This window comes from Myotis myotis, unplaced genomic scaffold (assembly GCF_014108235.1).
Source record: "Myotis myotis isolate mMyoMyo1 unplaced genomic scaffold, mMyoMyo1.p scaffold_m19_p_42, whole genome shotgun sequence".
NCBI classification, from domain to species: Eukaryota; Metazoa; Chordata; class Mammalia; order Chiroptera; family Vespertilionidae; genus Myotis; species Myotis myotis.
The window spans coordinates 56030-77114 of record NW_023416349.1 but is presented as its reverse complement, the minus strand read 5'-3'; the positions used below and the strand labels follow the sequence as shown (position 1 = coordinate 77114).

The window sequence follows — 21085 nt, the reverse complement described above, 5'->3', positions numbered from 1 at the left end:
TGGCTGGTGTTGCAGGGTCATTTCACTCCAAACTACTTTTTTTTTTTTTTTTCCGCAATGACAGTGAAACTTTACTATTTTTTTTCATCTTCTCCCACCTGAGGGTATATTTTTGTTGATTTTTGAGAGAGAGAGAATCACCGATATAAGAGAAACATTGGTTGCCTGCCCCCCTTAGGCACTCAGACCCGGGGATGGAACTTGCAAACTGGGGGTGTGCCCTGACCGGGACCCCAACCCGTGACCTCTCGGTGGATTGGGCCACTCTCCAACCAGCCGAACCCCACTGGCCAGGGCCCCTAACACCTGCTTGTAGGGAACCCATTCCTGACTCCTAGGCCTGTGCCTTGTCTGCTAACCAACTGTCTTAGGGCCTCTGGGTGAGTCGGGCCGGGAACCACATGGCACCCAGTGGGTCCATTGCACACCCCAGGAAACTCCGCACTGAAGACCGAGTGAAGATGTCCAGAAAGGCCCCCGCCTTTGAGGTCTTTTTTATCTTTAGTCCTCACTTGAGGATATTTTTCCCATTGCTTTTCCAAGGAACTGGGAGGGAGGGAGGGGGAAGGAGAGAGAGAGAAACATTGATGTGAGAGAAACATCAATTGGTGGCCTCCCACCCCACCCCAATGGGGAGGGGGAGCGAAGGGAATCCAGCCCTCAGCCCTTCCTTCCGTGTGCAGCCTGGTGCTCTGACCACTGAGCCGCAGGGCCCAGGATGAGATCTTATCATTGAGGTTGGGGTCCCGAGGCCAGTACACAGGCACTGCATACGCCCCCCACTCCCAGGTCCGCGGGGTCGGCCCTTTAATGCACCCAGTGAGCCAGAGGGCAAGCAGGAACGCATAGTCTGTGGGCCAGTCCCCCTGCTCCCTACGGCCGTGATCTTGATTATACCCATGGCCATGTTTTGTTTTAAATACGTTTTTATTGATTTTTTAAAAGAGGAAAGGCAAAGGAGAGAGAGCTAGAAACGTCAGTGAGAGAGGAACATCATTGATTGGCTGCTTCCTGCACGCACGCACCCTATGGGGATCAAGCTCACAACCCAGGCATGTGCCCTGACCAGGAATCGAACCCTGACTTCCTGGTTCCTGGGTCAACGCTCAACCACTGAGCCACACCAGCTGGGCTGTATATATATTTTTAAGATATTTTGATTGATTTCAGAGGGGAATGGAGAGGGAAAGAGAGAGAAACATCAACGATGAGAGAGAATCACTGAACAAATTCCTCCTGCACGCCCCCCACTGGGGATGGAGCCCTCAACCCGGGAATGTGCCCTGACCCAGGATCAAACTGTGGCCTCCTGGTTCATAGGTCGATGATCAACCACTGAGCCACGCCGGCCGGGCTAACCACGGGGTTTTAATTTACAGAGGTGACCGAATGGGGACTTGGAGAGTTTGATGCCTCTGTAAGAAGGTTTTATTGCTCACAGCTCCCGAGAGCAGAGACAGGCTGTGTCGCACGGGGCCACAGGGGACAGCGCCAGCGTTGGTAACGGCAGGAGGGAGCGAGGAGAGCGTGGGCACACACCTTCCCAGTAGGTTCCTGGGGAAAGGCAAGGCCGGAGGCATCGACCACATCAGACGTGAGAGTTGGAATCACTGGCAGGCGTTGGTGGTAGGGGTAGCCCCCAGTTTCCTGCTGCCTCACCCTGGTTTGATTTAGGAAAAGACATTGGTCTGGCCTGTGAGTCAGATAAAGGTGGTGGACCAGTAGGGCTCTGGATCAGTAAGATGAAAGAATGCATATGAAAGAATGGGAGGCTCCTGAGCAGGTTGTTTATTTGTGGGTTTTGGGGCAGAAGGGCAGGTTTTTTATTCTCTTTTACTAGAGGCCCGGTGCACGAAAATTCCTGCAAGAGTAGGCCTTCCTTCCCCTGGCTGCCGGCACCGGCTTTCTTCCGGCACCCAGGACCCGGGCTTCCCTCCTCTGGCCGCCCGCAGGCACCCGGGATCCGGGCTGGCTTCCCTCCAGCCCCTGCTTCACCAGGAAGGATGTCCAGAAGACGTCTGGTCTAATTAGAATACTACCCTTTTATTATTATAATTAACTAACTTGCCCTGGGAGGGGCAGTCTCTTCCAGGTCGGCGGGCCCTCCAGGATGTCACCATAATAAAATACAGAAAATAAAAGAATGTGATGAAGGAATATATAGACGCACTTCTCACACACGACAAATTAAGCCAATGTGGCTATCCCTAAGCCTTTCAGTTTAAAAATATATATATATATATATTTTTTAAATATATTTTTTATTGATTTTTTTCTTTTTAGAGAGAATGAAGGGAGAGTGATAGAGAAATACATCGTTGAGAGAGAAACCATCGATCAGCTGCCTCCGGCACGCCCCCCACCCAGTATCAGGCCGCAACCCAGGCCTGTGCCCTGTCAGGGTATCAAACCTGTGGCCTCTTGGTTCCTGGCTCGACGCTCAGCCACTGGGCCACACCGGCCGGACCTAAGCCTTTGAATTCTGTCTTGGGCATCGTCCCAGACAAACTGGCACCTCAGGCTGGTTAACGGAAAGGCCGCTGTGGAGTCGACAGACACCTGAACCGCTGCCTGAACTGACCCACTCAGGGCAGGGTCTCCTGCTGCGTGATGTCCACGAACTCGGCCCATTCGTTTGGAGTGACTGGCCTGGTCCTGCCTTCTCTCCTCCTCGGTCACAGTGCCTGGGGCCGAGGCGCACCTTTGCTCCCCAGGTTTCTGATAACAAATACTAGCAAATAAATGATGATTCTTCCTGCGTTTCCCCTTTTTCCCTGGATCGCGCTGCGAGTGAGAACTATAGTGTTTGTGGTGAGTCTGGGGAGGAAGTGGCATTCCTTTGCAGGCGGCTGCCCCGGCGACGTCAGCAGAGGAAGGCTAGGCCCCCCAGACACTCGGTAAGAGACTCGATGACCTGCAACTCCCAGATGGTCGCTTTCTTTGGCCTCCACCCAGAGGGCCCGTCCCAGGTTCCCGTATCCCACTGATCAATCAGTGCCTAAGTGTCACCTGGGAAACTGCCCTACTGTGTGCAGCTTTCGTTACAGCCCAGCTTGGCATTCATGAATATTTTAAAAATATATTTTTATTGATTTTTTACAGAGAGGAAGGGAGAGGGATAGAGAGTTAGAAACATCCGTGAGAGAGAAACATCCATCAGCTGCCTCCTGCACACCCCCTACTGGGGATGTGCCCCCAACTAAGGTACATGCCCTTGACTGGAATCAAACCTGGGACCCTTCAGTCCACAGGCCGAGGCTCTATCCACTGAGCCAAACCAGTCAGGGCATGGCATTCATGTTTTGGTTTTCAGAAATATGAGCCCTGTAGCTATAGAAATCAGCTTTTTTTCTTTTTTTTTGCAATATATAGTTTTATTGATTTCAGAGAGGGAGGTAAGGGGAAACATCAGTGAGGAGAGAGACTCATTGATCGGCTGCCACCTGCACACCCCACACTGAGTGTGTGCCCGCAACCGAGGTACATGCCCTTGACCAGAATCGAACCTGGGAACCCTTGAGTCCGCAGGCCGACGCTCTATCCATTGAGCCACACCGGCCATGGCTATGCAAAATCTTTACAAACTCTGGGCCTGCCCTGGCTGGTGTGGCTCAGTGGATAGAGGATTGGCCTGCAGACCAACTGGTCCCAGGTAGCTCATGCGGGAGGCAACCCATCGATGTGTTTCACATCAATGTTTCTGTCTTTCCCTCTCTCTTCCCCTCTCCCTAAAAATCAACAGAAAAATATCCTTGGGTGAGGATTAAAGAAAAAAAAGCCTTAATCAGCTTTTCACAATGTATCTGTATCATCAAGTCACAGCATGTTCATTATAAATATCTCACAGGTTAATGAATTACACCTCAATAAAGCTGGACAAAAAGATGACACCTTCACACAAAACCATCCTCTCAACCCACTTTGGGGAATGATCAATAAGTGCAGCATCTACTTTCAATATTAAAGAATTTTATTTAATTTAAATGTATTCTTATTGATTTCAGGGAGGAAAGGGAGAGAGAGAAACATCAATGATGAGAGAATCATGGATCGGCTGCCTCCTGCACACCCCCATACTGGGGATCGAGCCCACAACCCGGGCCTGTGCCCTCGACTGGAATCAAACCTCGGACCCTTCAGTCCACAGGCCGGCACTCTATCCACTGAGCCACACCAGCCAGGGCCCCCTTTCTCTTGAGGGTGCCCTGCAGGTTTTTCTTTTTTTCATAGACGATAATGGGCCCTGCATTAGTCTGCGTGGGCTACGATAGCAAAGTACCTCACACTGGCAATTTAAAAAGCAGAAATTACTTTATTTTTACATATTTCCAGGCTGGAAGTCACATGAAGATGTCAGGACCGTTGGTTTTTCCTGAGGCCTCTCTCCTTGGCTTGCAGATGGCTGGCTTCTGTGTCCTCACATGAGTGTTACACTGTGTGTGTGTGTGTGTGTGTGTGTGTGTGTGTCTTACTCTCATGACACCAGTCCAATCTAATGACCTTATATTACATTTTTATAGACCTTGTTTTCAAATACAGTCACATTCTGCGTTAATGGGGGTTACAATTCCTGTGTATGAATCAACCGTATACAATTCAGCCCATAAGAGCCTCCCCGTGAATCATTTTAGAAAAAGCTAACACTGCCTGGCCAGTGTGGCTCAGTGGTTGTGCGTTGACCCATGAAGCAGGAAATCGAGGTTCAATTCCAGGTGGGGGCACATGCCTGGCTTGCAGGTTTGATCCCCAGTGCGGGGCGTGCAGGAGGCAGCCAATCTATGATTCTTTCTCATCATTGATGTTTCTCTCCCTGTCTCCCTTCCTCTCTGACATCAATAAAAATGCATTCAAAAATTGGGGAAAAAAAAGCTAACGTTGAGAAACTCTCCGAAGGATTATCAGTTGTACCACACCACCCCCAAGGCTGCCAACCTCCACAAAGCCTAAAGGTGTCATTGCAGCCAAGACCGGGGACCAAACCTGGGGGGACCAGCCTTGGCTCGAGGAGAAGACCCGGTAACAAACATATGGACCTACTCAGCCAGAGTCTAGGCCACACCTTAATTATTACTTCTGCTGATTATATTTTATTGATTTTTTTTAGAGAGAGAGAGAGAGGAAGGGAGGGATAGAGAGAAACATTGAGGATCAAAGAAAAAAAAAAAAAAGGTCGTAAAAATGGGGCGGCAATGAAACTACAACACAGAGGTGATTGCTGAGTGGGAATCGACCGCCTCACCTCATGGCTTCCGGCCCCAGAAACAACCGCTCAACCACAGCAAATAGTCAGCTATGCGGTTGCTAAAGACAATAGTAACTCACCGCTTCGGCTGGAGAAACTACATTACCCAGAAGGCAATGCGCCCAACAACGGCGGGTGGAGCCAATGAAAGCCCAGGAAACGGGGCGTTTCAACACTGCCCCCGACGTGAGGGCGGGACTTCCGGCGTCCTCCTCTGGGCGGTCTGGGCGGCCTTTTTGGTGAATTCGAGGGATTCGCGCGCCGAGTCCTGACGGAGGGAGGGAGGGAGCGCCGGGGGGGGGGGGGGTCGTCCCCGCTGCGAGGCGGGTCCCGGCTCCGCGGCCGCCCCCGCCCGCTCCGCCCGCTGAGCCCGAGGGCGGCGGCCGCGCCGAGGCGCCCGGCTGAGGTGAGCGCGCCCCCGGCCTCCCGCCCCCCTAACCCCGCAGCCCGGCCCCGCGGCAGGACCGGGAGGCGCTCGGGGGGAGGGGGGGGACCCGGGGGGAGGGGGAGACCCTGGGGGGAGGGGGGACCCGGTAAGAGGGGGGGCCCCGGGGGGAGGGGGGGACCCCGGTGGGAGGGGGGACCCCGGGGGGAGGGGGGACCCGGTGGGAGGGGGGACCCCGGTGGGAGGGGGGACCCGGTAAGAGGGTGTGACCCGGGGGGAGGGGGGACCCGGTAAGAGGGGTGTGACCCCGGTGGGAGGGGGGACCCGGTAAGAGGGGGGGACCCCGGTGGGCGGGGGAGCACCGCGCAGGGCGGCGGAGCGGGAGGATGGGGAACCCGAGGCCCGGGTTTGTGTCTAAAGCGGCGGAGAAGGTGCGGGAGGCTGGGGGGGGGGGGGGGCGGGGGGCGGGGAGTTTGACTTTGTTTACGTGAGAAACCATGGAAACCCGCGGAGAACTGCTGAGCCTATTGGCGCCGGACCGTGGACCGGATGGAGCTGGGGGAGGGCGGCTCCCGTGTTTACGCGCCGCGGCCACAGGGGGCGCGCGGGTCACGTGGGACCCACGGGGGTGGGGGAGGGGGCGGGAGAAGCGGGGGGGGGGGGGGACCCCCGGATTGGGTGAAAGTAAATGGGGGCGGGCGCGGGCGGGAAGGGGTAATGAAGGAGTTTGTGGTCCGGGCTGTGCCCCAAGGGGTGTGGGGGGTGAAGGTACAAGGTACCCGGACGTTTCCAAGGGTGTCTATCGTCTAGACCAGCGGTTCCCAACCTTCTGGCCCTTTAAGTACAGTTCCTCATGTTGTGGCCCAACCATAGAATTATTGTCGTGGCTACTTCATCACGGTCATGTTGCTGCTGTGATGAATCGTCATGTAAATGTCTGATATGCAGGATGGGCTTAGGTGACCCCTGTGAAAGGGTCGTTCGGCCGCCAGAAGGGTCGCGACCCACAGGTTGAGAACCGCTGGGACTCTATACTAATAAAAGGGTAATATGCTAATCAGGCCGGGAGACCTTCCGGACCTCCTTCTGGACAAAGCCATGGTGAAGGGGCGAGGCAGAGGCTGTTAGGGGCGATCAGGCCGGCAGGGGGGGCAGTTGGGGGCAAACAGGTTGGTTGGGGGTGATCAGGCCAGCAGGGGGCGCAGTTGGGGGCGAGCAGGCTGGTTGGGGGTGATCAGGCCAGCAGGGGGCGCAGTTGGGGGCAAGCAGGTTGGTTGGGGGTGATCAGGCCAGCAGGGGGCGCAGTTGGGGGCAAGCAGGCTGGTTGGGGGTGATCAGGCCAGCAGGGGGCGAGCAGGCAGGCAGGCAGCTGAGTGGTTAGGAGCCAGCGTTCCCGGATTCTGAGAGGGATGTCTGAGTCCCACATCCCCTGCGGGGTCCCGGATTGTGAGAGGGTGCAGGCCGGGCTGAGGGACACCACCCCTCTCCCTGCACTATTCATGCACCGGGCCACTAGTGTTATTATAGATGCAAAAAGACAGTCTCAGTTAAGGTCAAGGTTAACCAGAATGGAACCGGGGACCCTTCAGTCTGCAGGCCGACGCTCTATCCACTGAGCCACACCGGCCAGGGCTAAGTCAGCATCAGTGAGGAGTTTCCTATAAACCATTCCTAGGAACAAGAAGGTGGTCAGTAAGCAAAACATCAAAGCCATGCCCTGGCCGGTTTGGCTCACTGGATAAGAGCGTCAGCCTGTGGACTCAAGGGTCCCAGGTTCGATTCCGGTCAAGGGCATGTACCTTGGTTGTGGGCACATCCCCAGTGGGAGGTGTGCAGGAGGCAACTGATCCTTGTTTCTAACTCTCTTCCTCTCTGTAAAAAAAAAAACCCACAAAAAAACATCAAAGCCAGTAGCAAAGTTGTTAAATCCAGTTCAAGTGACACCACCGGTAGGTGCAGAAGGCCAGCGCCAGTCCCCTGGGGGAAGGGCTGAGTGTGATAAGGGTTCCACGGATCCAGCAGAACGAGGGACATGGGCAGAGGGGAGCCTACCACCGTCCTTCCCGTTGGTTTGCATAGCACGTCTCTAGCGGAGACGGCTGTGTGCAGGGTGGGAGCCCGTTGCCTACGGAGTCTAGTGCCTGACTGTCAGCCTGTAGGTCTGTGATGCTTACGTTTGAGTTAGAACTCCTAAAAGCATTTCCTTTATTTCCGTGTATAAAATGTTAGAATGCTGCCCGAGCCGGTGTGGCTCAGTGGATAGAGCGTCGGCCTGCGGACTGAAGGGTCCCAGGTTCGATTCCTGTCAAGGGCATGTACCTGGGTTGCGGGCACATCCCCAGTAGGGAATGTGCAAGAGGCAGCTGATTGATGTTTCTCTCTCATCGATGTTTCTAACTCTCTATCCTTCCTTCCTCTCTGTAAAAAAATCAATAAAATATATATATTTTAAAAAAGTTAGAATGCTTATAATGAAGGTGTTCCAGACATAATTTTTTGCAGATGTTTACAGCTTACTTCCCTTCTGGGTTCCTCTGAATTGGATTAGCTCAATTTTTAAAAATACATATTTTATTGACGTTTTCCCTAGAGGAAGGGAGTGGGATAGAGAGTTAGCACCACAGATCAGCTGCCTCCTGCACACTCCCCACTGGGGATGTGCCCGCAACCAAGGTACATGCCCTGGACCGGAATCGAACCTGGGACCCTCCAGTCCGCAGGCCGACGCTCTACCCACTGAGCCAGACTGGTTAGGGCTAGCTCAATTTGATCTTAATGGGACATAGAGAGACTGGACATTTAATGAAAAATTTGAACCTAATTGTGACAATATCCACTCAAACCCAGTACTCCTCCAAGCTGCTTGCTTGTTTATGGAAAAGGTAGAATTCCTGTCTTTCAGAGTTGTTATTTTTAGAGCAAGATGGTGAAGGTATTCTACTTGACTTAAGGAAAATTGAAGCTTATCTTTTTGACACCTTATGTCCTTGTATAGCTAGCTGTTGTAATAGGTAAAAGGTGTCCCTTTGGGAGCTTAGTAATGTATGAGAATAAATTATTTACATATTGACTTAGAGTGAAATCTTGTGAAATTTCATTTAGAAAAACTTGACATCCTTTAAATCAGCTTCTAGTATCTAAGAAAAATAGGTGTGACTTTCCTCATATACCTGGGGCGTTACTGTTCAGGTAAACTTGTGATCTTTCCAGGTGAGAGCAAAGAGGTATTTCTGTCTTTCTTTTACAGAAATGCTGGGAAAGGCACTACATAAATCCATCGCTGAACAATATGGGCAGTTCACAGGAAGGGCTGGTAATGGGTTATGTGGAATTGGAACCATAGGGTACTTGGGAATGACTATAGCCACGAGATCCTGTACAAATCCCCGTTCTTTCCCACTGAACTTTAATGGAAGGACAGGAGGATTATAGGAACTTGTACCTGGAATTAAAAGCCCCGTTTTAAAAGTAATCTTGTGTATTGGGATATTGGTGCATAAAGGACATTGGTGACTGGAAAGGCCTGAGGTGGCGTTGAATGTCTTGTAACGAATGTTCCCTCGTAAGATTCTACGGGGGACGGAGGCCTCAACCTAGACCTGTGCCCTGACTGGGACTCAGACCATCCTCCCTGTGCAGGGGGTGACGCTCGGCCAGCTGAGCCGCGGCAGCCAGGTGGTGAAAGGCATTTAAAGTTCTTATTTTCCCAGTTGGTTCAGTGTCTGATTTACTAATTTCTAAATACATTTCACCCTTCTGCAAAAAGGATATGTGCACGTCATTGTTTTTTTTGTGTGTTTTTTTTTAAATCTTGCCCTATCAGGTGAATTGGGCCGGATTTGACTAGCGAAAATATATTTAAATTGCTCTATAACATTCCCAGTTTAAAGGGGGCAGGTTCTGATTAAAAACAGATATTGGTTGATTAGGCAAGCTTTACTCCAGCTTAGTTAGGTGTGGTTAAGAACAGATAAAATAGCGCCGAAACCGGTTTGGCTCAGTGGATAGAGCATCGGCCTGCGGACTGAAAGGTCCCAGGTTCGATTCCGGCCAAGGGCATGTGCCTGGGTTGTGGGCACATCCCCAGTGGGAGATGTGCAGGAGGCAGCTGATCAATGTTTCTCTCTCATTGGTGTTTCTAATTCTCTATCTCTCTCCCTTCCTCTCTGTAAAAAATCAATAAAATATATTAAAAAAAAAAAAAAGAACAGATAAAATAGCTTCGTTATTTCAAGGTCCTTGGTAATTTTCCCCCTTTTAATGGTAATTTTAATTTTTCTTAAACTATTAAGAGAAGGGGAAGCACCTTGTCATAGTTCTCAGAGTAGCCCTATGCTTGCTTCTGTTGTTTTTTTCTTTCAAAATCCCATTTTAGTTTCCCATATTCTTTTATTTAACTTAATTTTTAAAAATATGGTTATATATATTATTTTATTTTATTTTATTTTTTTAAAATATATTTTATTGATTTTTTACAGAGAGGAAGGGAGAGAGATAGTTAGAAACATCGATGAGAGAGAAACATCGACCAGCTGCCTCCTGCACACCTCCTACTGGGGATGTGCCCGCAACCCAGGCACATGCCCTTGACCGGAATCGAACCCGGGACCCCTCAGTCCGCAGGCCGATGCTCTATCCGCTGAGCCACACCAGCCAGGGCTCCCATAGTTATTCTTCAGGTGAACAGCCTTCTCTACTGGCGCTTTCCTGCGAACCTTGTCTGGCTGTTCTCTGCTGCTTTTGGTCTCCAAAGCCAGTAGGTACATTACTTGGAAGAGGTCAGAGTAGCCAGCATTACTTGTTCTCACAGGTCAGTTCCTTTGGGAACCTCTCAGGGTCCCAGAGGAATTGGGGAGCAGTTGCTGCTTCCCCTCTGGCCGAGACCAGCTTTTCTCCGCAGGGGCTGCCGTCTGGCTGGCGGATTCCTAAGTGGCCACCTGGGTGACTCGCGGGGCGCGGGGCGGGTGGGGCGGGTGAGGCGGGGAGAGGGAGACGGGTGCAAGTGCAGCACCAGGGGCGGAGGCTGAGGGCAGAGGCTGAGGTTGAAGCAAAGGCGCAGTCCGGCCGGGAGGCCTTCGGAGCAGCGCTCCGGGCGGCCTGTGTCCGTGGGGGCCGTCAGAGGCAGCGTGCTGCTGGGTCCTGTGTGAACCTGCCAAGTAGTCCCTGGACCACACGCCGAGGAACAGGCAGAGGGCCCAGGAGATGTCCGGGTGCAGGGGGTGCAGGGCAGGCGGCGGGGCCGGGAGTGCAGGCGGGAGAGCGGGCGGTCGGAAGGGCGATGTGCGCTTGGGGAGGGAGTGCGACTTCACGGCCACGGGGCTCTGGCATTGACATGAGAGTGAATGAGCCCTGGCCGGTGTGGCTCAGTGGATAGAGCGCCGGCCTGCCGACGGAAGGGTCCCGGGTTCGATTCTGGGCAAGGGCACATGCCTGGTTGCGGGCTCCATCCCCAATAGTGGCCGTGCGGGAGGCAGCCGATCCATGATGCTCTCATCATTGTTGTTTCTATCTTTCTCTCTCCCTCTCCCTTCCTCTCTGAAATCAATAAAAATATATTAAGAAAAAAAAAGAGTGAATGAAGGGTGAGTCCATGTCTGGCAGTGGCTGGAGGAAACAATAGGGACATGCTGAGAATTCCCTGGAAAGGGGGGCTGTTGATTCCCATCTCCCAGGCTCAAGAGCTTACGAGCCATTTATCTGCCCACCTGCCTGCTGCTGTGGAGGGCGGGTGCACTGGGCAGCAGGGCCTCGAGGAGATAGTGGGTGTCAGTGTCGCCGGGGCCTGAAAACCTCCACCGGCCGCGGGAAGGGGGACGCTAAGCAGGGGTCAGCGAGGGAGGTGGTGAGACCAGGGTCCTGGGGAGCAAGCTGACCAGAAACACGCTGTCCTTGTCATGGGCCCTTTGTGTTACCTTTGAAGTTGTTCTTCCGGGAATGTGGTTGTGGGAGAGAGGAGTGATTTAAAGAATTATTTGCAGCCCGGGCTGCATAGCTCAGTGGTTAAGCATCGACCTATGAACCAGGAGGTCACGGTTCGATTTCGGGTAGGGGCACATGCCCGGGTTGTGGGCTCAGTCCCCAGTGTGGGGCGTGCAGGAGGGAGCCGATTCATGATTCTCTCTCATCATTGATGTTTCTCTCTCTCTCTCCCTCTCATTTCCTCTCTGAAGTCAAAAAAATATATTTAAAAAAGAATTATTTGCAGAGGACAGTGCAGACCGACAGCCTCAGGGCCCTGGGGTTGGGGTTTTAAGGTGAAGGGTGACGCCATGTCTTTTGTGTCTTGGAGGGACGGGGAGACCACTGGGTTACTGCCTGACAAGACCAGTGTCACATGACTCACCCCGTCTCTATGGCCAGCTTCTCTCTCTAAGCCAGTGGTTCTCAACCTTCCTAATGCCGTGACCCTTTCATACGGTTCCTCATGTGGTGACCCAACCATAACATTATTTTCGTGGCTACTTCATAACTGTAATTTTGCTGCTGTTATGGATCGTCATGTAAATATCTGATATGCAGGATGTATTTTCATTGTTACACATTGAACATAATGAAAGCACAGTGATTCATCACCAAAACAATATGGAATTACATATGTGTTTTCCGATGGTCTTAGGCGACCCCTGTGAAAGGGTCGTTCAACCCCCAAAGGGGTCGCGACCCACAGGTTGAGAACCGCTGGTGTAAGCAATGTTTGTGACACCCACTGTATTAAAGACAAGAGGCATTTTGGCCGACATGCCAGGCCCAGAGCTCAGGGATCGTCCATCTGCCCGTCGGTGTTGAGGGAAGACACAGACTCGATGACCATAAGGAGGGAGCGACGCCGCTGGTACCAAGGCCTGGGGTCTTCTGTGATGCGGGGAGCCGAGGGAGCAGGTGGACATGGAGGGTGGGGGATACGACGAACTTGGAAGCCCAGGAGACAAGCTGATCGTGGACTGAAGTGTCCCCATCACGACAGGATATGGACTTGGAGGACGTGGCCATCGCCTTCTCCCAGGAGGAGTGGGGGCTCCTTGATGCGGCTCAGAGACTGCTGTACTGCGAGGTGATGCTGGAGATCTTTGCGCTGGTAGCCTCCGTAGGTAAGACCCTCCCGTTCTCCCAGTGTCCTGAGGTGATGTTCTGCCTCCTCTTTTTGATTCCACGGGTATCTGTGTGTGTCCCACAGCTGGACCATGGGCTCTGCGCATTTAAACCCACTTTCTTTTTTTTTTTTTTAAATATATTTTATTGATTTTTTACAGAGAGAAAGAGAGAGGGATAGAGAGTTAGAAACATTGATGAGAGAGAAACATCAATTCAGCTGCCTCCTGCACACCCCCCACTGAGGATGTGCCCACAACCAAGGTACATGCCCTTGACCGGAATCGAACTCGGGACCCTTCAGTCCGCAGGCCGACGCTCTATCCACTGAGCCAAACTGGTCAGGGCTAAATCCACTTTCTTGTTGTACGTGCTGGGACTGCCAGTGCTGAGCCTGGTGGCGTGCCCTGAACAAGGAGTTCCCTGAATGCCCATGTGTGCCAAGCCGCTCTGGGCCCGTGCTGCTGCTCACCTCTGCTGTCTTTCATTAAGATTTGGATCATTGGGGTTCCGGGTAGTCGTACAGTGGCGGTGCAGGGAGTTCCCTGGTTTTTCACAGGGTTGACATGTAAGCTCGTCTCAGAGGAGGCCTGGCTGCGCATGACGTAAGGGCCATGTTCAGATCATACCAAGAACAGCACCTCACCCCCCTCCTATGTCCAATAGCGTTTTGGTGCAAGTTCCATTGGCCCCACCTCATTTCTACCTTTTCGTACCCAGACTTGACACTTTTTCTGACTGGTCATTTCATCTGTGACTTCAGGCTTCGGGCTTCCTTCATGTTTGCGGCCTCCTGACGCCACCTGTCCTTCTGCTGTGTTCTCCACCCTTGACTTAGGCGTGTGTTAGGAGGTTTGCATACATCCTTACGTTGTCTTCAAATACCAGCTACTCATTTATTGCATTTTATTGGGGAAAGGACACAATCAACCTTTTCCACAGCTTGCCCAGGTCACCAACAGACAGACTCTGCTGAACGCTGTTAGGAGAGTGAGTGGGAGAGCCCGCTCTTGTTCCACGTGCTGCAGGCCATCTCGGTATTCCTTTCCCAGTGGGGTCTACCCAATTCTGTGATCTTCAGAGGACCAGTGCTGCACAGTAGCCTCTTTTTCAACCTGTTTCTAGGCCCCTTATTATTATTTTTTTAAATTTGTTTTTATTGATTTCAGAGAGGAAGGGAGAGGTAGAGAGAGAGAGAGAGAGAGAGAAAGAGAAAGAAACATCAATGAGAGAATCACTGATGGGCTGCCTCCTGCACGCCCCACTCTGGGGACTGAGCCCACAACCCAGGCATGTGCCCTGACCAGGAATTGAACTGTTCCTGGCTCATAGGTCGATGCTCAACCAGGGAGCCATGCAGCTCGGGCAAGGACCTTACTTGTAGACAATCCCATGGAACCAGCGTATTATGTCTAACCTCTTGCAGTGGGACTTGCCCCTCAGACCAAAGTCCACACCCATCTCCTCAGCAATTGTCTGCTTTCAGGTTGCTGGCATAAGACGGAAGATGACGAGACCCCTTGTGAGCAGAGCGTGCCTGTAGAAGGAGAGTCACCGGTCAGGGCGTCTGAGACGCCGGCCGCCCAGAGGACCCACCCCTGTGAGCGGTGTGTCCCGCCCTTGAAAGCTGTTCTGCACCTGACTGAGTGCCAAGCCGCAGACCTTGAGCAGAGAGCCTTCTCCGGTGACGCATGTGTGAGAGAACTCTGTTTCCCCTCAAACCCTCACCAGCAGCAGAGGGAAGCCAGTGCTGAGAAGCCCTGGGAAGGAGCTGTGGACGGGGCCTCGCCTGGGACCAGGTGCAGCTTCTGCGTCTCAGGGGCACCTTCCGCCTGTGGGAAGGTTGGGGAGGGCTTCCCAGCCACCTCAGGCCTTCAGCACCAGGCCCCTGGTGATCCCGAGGAGCCGCACGATGGCGGTGAGAGCGGGCAGGCCTTTCCCAGCGGAGAAAATCGTCTCCGTTCAGGAGGATGTGAAAAAGCTGCCAGCCCAAACCAGAACCTTGTTCCACGGCAAAGTGTCTGTTCTGGAAAAGGGCTTTCTGAGTGCAGCAAGTGTCGAAAAGCCTTTAGACACATCTTTAACCTTATCCAACACAGAGGCGTTCACACCGAAGAAAAGGCTCTTGAGTGTAGGGGTTATGAGAAGCCCTTCAGCGGAAACTCTGACCTCACCGAACACCAGAGCGGTCACACTGAAGAAGAACCGTGTGAGTGCAGTGTTCGTGGGAAATGCCTTAGACAGCGCACGAACCTTAGTCAACACCAAAGACTTCATTCTGGAAAAAGCACTTTTGAGTGTGGCGAATGTGGGAAATCTTTTCGCTTCAAATGCTACCTCCGCATCCACCAGAGAGTTCACACTGGAGAAAAGCCTTACGAGTGTAGTGATTGTGGGAAGTCATTTAGCCAAAGCTCTGCCCTTTTTACACACCAGAAAATCCACACTGGTGAAAAGCCATATGAGTGTAGGGATTGTGGGAGATGCTTTACCTACAAATGTATCCTCATTAACCACCAGAGAGTTCACACTGGAGAAAAGCCTTACGAGTGCAGTGACTGTGGGAAGTCCTTCCACCAACACTCTGCCCTCACTCAACACCAGAGAGTTCACACTGGAGAAAAGCCGTATGAGTGCAGTGATTGTGGGAAATGTTTTAGTATCAAACGTGTCCTCATTAATCACCAGAGAATTCACACCGGAGAAAAGCCGTATGAGTGTAGTACATGTAGAAAATCGTTCCGGCAACACTCCCACCTTATTCAGCACCTTCGCGTTCATTCTGAAGAAAAGCCTTATGAGTGTGGCAAACGTGGGAAACCTTTCAGCAATACCTCCAGCTTCCTTCCACACCTGTGTGTGCACTCAACAGAAAGGCCTTATCAGTGTCGTGAATGTGGGAAATCTTTTAGCTACAAGTGTCGCCTCATTAGACACCCGAGAGTTCACACTAGAGAAAAGCCTTGAGTGTAGATACTGTGAGAAGTCCATCCGAAGCACTAGGCTCATTGAACACCGGAGAGTACACACTCACAACAGCCACACGCGTGCAGTGTTTGTGGGAAAGGTTTTAGGTGGAGATCCAGCCTCCCTGTTCACCAGAGAATTCATCCTGGAGAAAGGCCCCATGAAGGTGGTGAACGTAAGAAATTATTTAGACAACACCCCTGCCTTGTTTGACACCACTAAGTTCATTTGGCAAAAAACTCTATGAGTGTGGCAGATGTGGAAAATGTTTTAGCGAGAGGTCTGGCTTCCCTCAACACCAGGGAGTTCACACGGGAGAAGAGACCTTATGAGTGTAGTGTGTGTGGGAGATATTTCTGCTGCAAATCCCACCTCTTTAAACACCAGAGAGTTCGGAGTGGAGAACGTCCTTCAATGTGCAGAGGATGGTTTATTTCCTCACTCAGTGTAGCAGCACTGGAGGAGACTCTTTGAGAACTCTTCATCTGAATTTAAACATTTTTTAGTGGAACATACACTGTGCTAGATCTCTCAACAGTTTCAGGTACAAGTGCATCTTTTTTTAAAAAAATATATTTTTATTCATTTCAGAGAGGGAGAGAGAGAGAGAAACGTCAATGATGAGAGAATCATTGATCGGCTGCCTCCTGCACCCCCCCTGCGGGGGACCGAGCCCACAGCCCAGGCATGTGCCCTTGACCGTAATCGAACCCGGGACCCTTCAATACGCAGGCGGACACTCTGTCCACTGAGCCAAACTGGCCAGGACACAAGTGCATCTTTTTTTTTTTTTTTAAATGTTTTTTATTGATTTTAGAGACAGGAAAGGAGAGAGAGAGGAACATTGAAGAGAGAAACATCAACATTGATCGGCTCCCTCCTGGACGCCCCCCTTCCACCCTCCGGGGATCCATGCAGCCACCTGGGCCTGTGCCCTGACCTCGTGCACAGGTCAGCGCTTACCCACCGAGACGCTGGCCGGGCGCCAGTGCACCTCCAATGAGCTGCATTGCATTTTCTAAGCTGCCCAGGGCTAATACCGGACTGATGTCCATTTTTGTGGCTAAAGTACGGGGAGGATTACCTCTATCACCTTTTTTTTTTTTTTTTAAATATATTTTTATTGATTTCAAAGAGGAAGGGGAGGGAGCTAGAAACATCAGTGATGAGACAGAATCTTGGATCGGCTGCCTCCTGCACGCCCCCTGCAGGCGATAGAGCCTGCAACCCGGGCCTGTGCCCTTGACTGGGATTGAACCCGGGACCCTTCAGTCCACAGGCCAATGCTCTATCCACTGAGCCACACCGGCCAGGCACCATGTTCCTTCTGCTTGAGGAAGTTGTAATACTCTGAGCCTTTGGCAGCATCCTCATTCCTCTGACTCTGACTAGAGAATGGACCCAACCCAACCGACAGGCGTTGTGTGGCTTCTATTAGATGGTGTGTGTTTAAGTCGACCTGCGTGTACCACTCACCTCTGTGCTCACTGGAAAATGGCTTATTAAAGGTTTAATGTTTTACATAGTTGGTTCGGTATTTCTTGTGTATTTTTTTAAATATATATTTTTATTGATTTCAGAGAGGAAGGGATAGGAAGAGAGAGAGAGAGAGACACATTGGTTGGTTGCTTTTGGCAGTTTGGCATCGGAGGTGAAATTTCTGGACACCTTCCTGTTTGTAGTTCAAAGGAGGAATAACTCCAGGTGTCCCTGAGCGAGAGGACTATATGGCCGTAAGGGCTAGTGGCCAAGGAAGCTCAAAGGCTTCTGAAAGATGAACTGATTTTCATTTAACAATGCCATGGTGGTGTTTTCAACTTTTTCTGCAGATTGAGTGTGATAAAAGACAGGGTGTGGTTTTAAGTCAGAGGTAACACCTGACAGAATTAGTTATTAAATGATGAACCACTTCATGTAAAATATTGAGGTGACCTCAGCTTGGAAACAATGATCAATAGAATCATTGATCGTTTTTCATATATGTTTTTATTGATTTTAGGGAGAGAGAAACATTGATCGGCTGCCTCCTGCATGACGCACACTGGGGACCCACTCCGAAACCCAGGGATGTACCCTGGCCAGGAATCTAACTGGTACCTCTTGGTGCATGGATGATGCCCAACCAACGGAGCCACGCCAGCCCAGGCAACAAAATCACTTAAAAAAAAATATCCCTCGGGGTTTCGTACGTAGCAGAGCAGCTCCCTCGCTGCGATCTATTGAAAGTCAGCCCTCGACACAAGGGTTTGTAAAAAAACAAATAAAAAAATAAAACAAAAATATCTTGCCCTGACTGGTATGGCTCAGTGGATAGAGCGTCGGCCTGCGGACTCAAGGGTCCCAGGTTCGATCCCGGTCAAGGGCATGTACCTTGGTTGGGGGCACATCCCCAGTGGTGAATGTGCAGGAAGCGGCTGATCGATGTTACTCTCTCATCAATGTTTCTAACTCTCTATCCCTCTCCCTTCCTCTCTGTAAAAAAATCAATAAAATATATTTTAAAAAAATATATCTTTTTATTGATTTCAGAGAGGGAGAGAGAAATATCAATGATGAGAGAGAATCATTGATTGGCTGCCTCCTGCACACCCCCTACGGGGGATCGAGCCTACAACTCGGGCATGTGCCCTTAACTGGAATCGAACCCAGGACTCCAGTCCACAGGCCAATGCTCTATCCACTGAGCCATTCCAGCTAGGGCAACGAAAATCACTTTTTAAGTGACTAAGAGCTATAGCTTTACAACAAAGAAGTAATTTTTTTTTTTTAATATATATTTTATTGATTTTTTACAGAGAGGAAGGGAGAGAGATAGAGAGCTAGAAACATCGATGAGAGAGACATCGATCAGCTGCCTCCTGCACATCTCCTACTGGGGATGTGCCCGCAACCCAGTTACATGCCCTTGACCGGAATCGAACCTGGGACCCTTCAGTCCGCAAGCCGACGCTCTATCCACCGAGCCAAACCGGTTTCGGCAACAAAGAAGTAATTTGATCTAGCCTGATCACTTAGAAATCACCGGGAGGGTAGCAGCTGGAAAAACCCATCGGAAGGTCCAAGGGCCTGTGAGGTGTGGCTGCCCCTTCCCTTGGGCACCAACATGGTGCATGGGTGGCTCAGGCCAGGTTGTCTCTCTTTGGGGGGGTGGGGGGCGCATTGCTTCAGGAAGAGACAGCGGGGAGCCCCATGAACCTGCCTACCCCAGGAAGAGCCCTTAGGTACAGATATCCCCACTCCCTCACCCAGGGACAGCTCCCCAATGCACTGCCTCCCCATCAGCCATTCCCTTCCTCCAGAAAGACCGGGACTCCCAGAGCAGCCCCTCCCTCTTCCCACAGCCCCCGAGGCAGGCCTGCTCACTGTGCCCACTTCCCGCGGGGGGAGAGAGCCTGGGCTGCCATTGGAGGGAATGTCTGCTTTTTTAAAAAAATTGATTTCAGAGAGGAAGGGAGAGGGAGAGAAAGAGAAACATCAATGATGATAGAATCATGGATCGGCTGCCTCCGGCACACCCACTACTGGGGATGGACCCTGCAACCCGGGCAAGTGCCCTTACTGGAATCAAACTTGGGACCTTTCAGTCTGCAGGCTGACGCTCAATCCCCTGAGACACACCAGCCAGGGCCAGTGTGATTTTTAAAAATACATATATTTTATTGATTTTTTTACAGAGAGGAAGGGAGAGGGATAGAGAGCTAGAAACATCAATGAGAGAGCAACATCAATCAGCTGCCTCCTATACACCCCCCACTGGGGATGTGCCCGCAACCAAGGTCCATGCCCTTGACTGGAATCGAACCTGGGACCCTTCAGTCCGCAGGCCGATGCTCTATCCACTGAGCCACACCGGTCAGGGCCGGAGAGAGGCTTTTATGGGAACCGGAGGCAAAGATTGCTTCCTGTCCTCCCACCTAAAGGCAGACTACATCTTTTCGGCCAGACAACCAGTGGGTCCGGGCTGCCTCCCACCCCTTGAGCCAATTCAGCAGAGACAAGGTTGAATCGTCGTATACTGCGAGGGGCAGAAATTGAATACGTTGGGGACCACCTACAAGGATAGGAAAGAGGGATCCTGCTCTGTGAACCATGATGGTTCCGTCTGGAGGAGAGAGAGCACATGCTGACCCAGCTGGGAGCCGTCCGCCCTGGGACCTGGGAGCTCGCTCACATCGGAAGGCAGTCTGTCCTCCTTCCCAGAACTGCCTGTCACCGTGGAAAGATGGACAGCCTCGGGGTCCCGGTCCTGGAGGCACCTGCTCTTTACAACCCGTAGCCCCTATTACCTGTAAGCACTCTCTCTAACTCCCCCCCTCCCCCCCCTGCCCGCTGCACCCTCAGTCCGCATCCCTTGTAACCTGTGATGATTATCCGGTGCCCACTTTCCCAGGCCTGTAATTCCTACTTCCCCATGTGATCATGTCCTTCCACCCAATGTAAGCAGCTGGCTTGTGGTGGGGTGCAGAGCAGATGTTTGTGGGTGACGTGCTGTTCCCCCATCCTGCCGACGGGATTGGAGTAAGGGCTCATATAGGACTCAACCCCGTCTCTGCTGACGTGGCCGAAGTAGTGACCGGCAGCCCGGGCCCCTTGGTGGTCCGGTTACAATATGAGCGTTTATGCCAGTAATGCCGGCCAGTATGGGAGAACAGCAGGTCACCCACAAACACCTGCTCTCCGCCCCCCACCCCTCCATAAGCCAGCTGCTTATATTGGGCAGAAGGACAAAGGTTACACGGGGAAGTGGGCGAAAGGAATAAGAAGGGGCATGTAGCCCTGACTGGTGTGGCTCAGTGGATACAGCGTCAGCCTGCAGACTGAAAGGTCCCAGGTTCGATTCAGGTCAAGGGCATGTACCTTGGCTGCAGGCACATCCCCAGTAGGGGGTGTGCAGGAGGCAGCTGGTCGATGTTTCTCTCTCATCCATGTTCCTACCTCTCTATCCCTCTCCCTTCCTCTCTGTAAAAAATCAATAAAACATATATATATATATATATATATATATATACACATATATACATATATATACATATATATATATGTATATATATAAAGAAGGGGAATGCAAAATGGGTGTAATGGGTGTAATGGTGACAGTTCACAGGCAACGCCTGCTGGGGGTTGGCAAAGGGCTGGCGCCTCTGGTTTCTGCAGCTGGGTTGTCAGTCTGCCCGTGAGAACAGGCAGCTCCGGATGGAGGGGACGGGCCCGCGCCCAGGTGAGCTCCCAGGTCCGCCTGCAGCTCCCCGCCGGGGTAGGATGTGCCTTTGATCGGGACAGAAACAGTCGCGGCTAACAGAGCGTCATTCCTATTTCCTATACTAACAGCTGTCCCCCCGCGTTTTATTCTGCTCCCGACTGACCACACAGAATCCGCTGAGGCTTCTGACTCGGTGCATCCG

General features: G+C 51.8%; 1 protein-coding gene across 1 annotated transcript; it reads left to right on the top strand.

Annotated features, from left to right (window-relative positions):
• The first annotated feature begins 5594 nt into the window (after positions 1-5594).
• LOC118655135 (zinc finger protein OZF-like) lies at positions 5595-16341 on the top strand. Its single transcript, XM_036306606.1, has 3 exons — positions 5595-5648; positions 12592-12715; positions 14203-16341. Exons 2-3 carry the CDS (start codon positions 12595-12597, stop codon positions 15681-15683), a joined length of 1602 nt encoding a protein of 533 aa, XP_036162499.1. The 5' UTR covers positions 5595-5648; positions 12592-12594; the 3' UTR covers positions 15684-16341.
• Positions 16342-21085: the final 4744 nt, after the last annotated feature.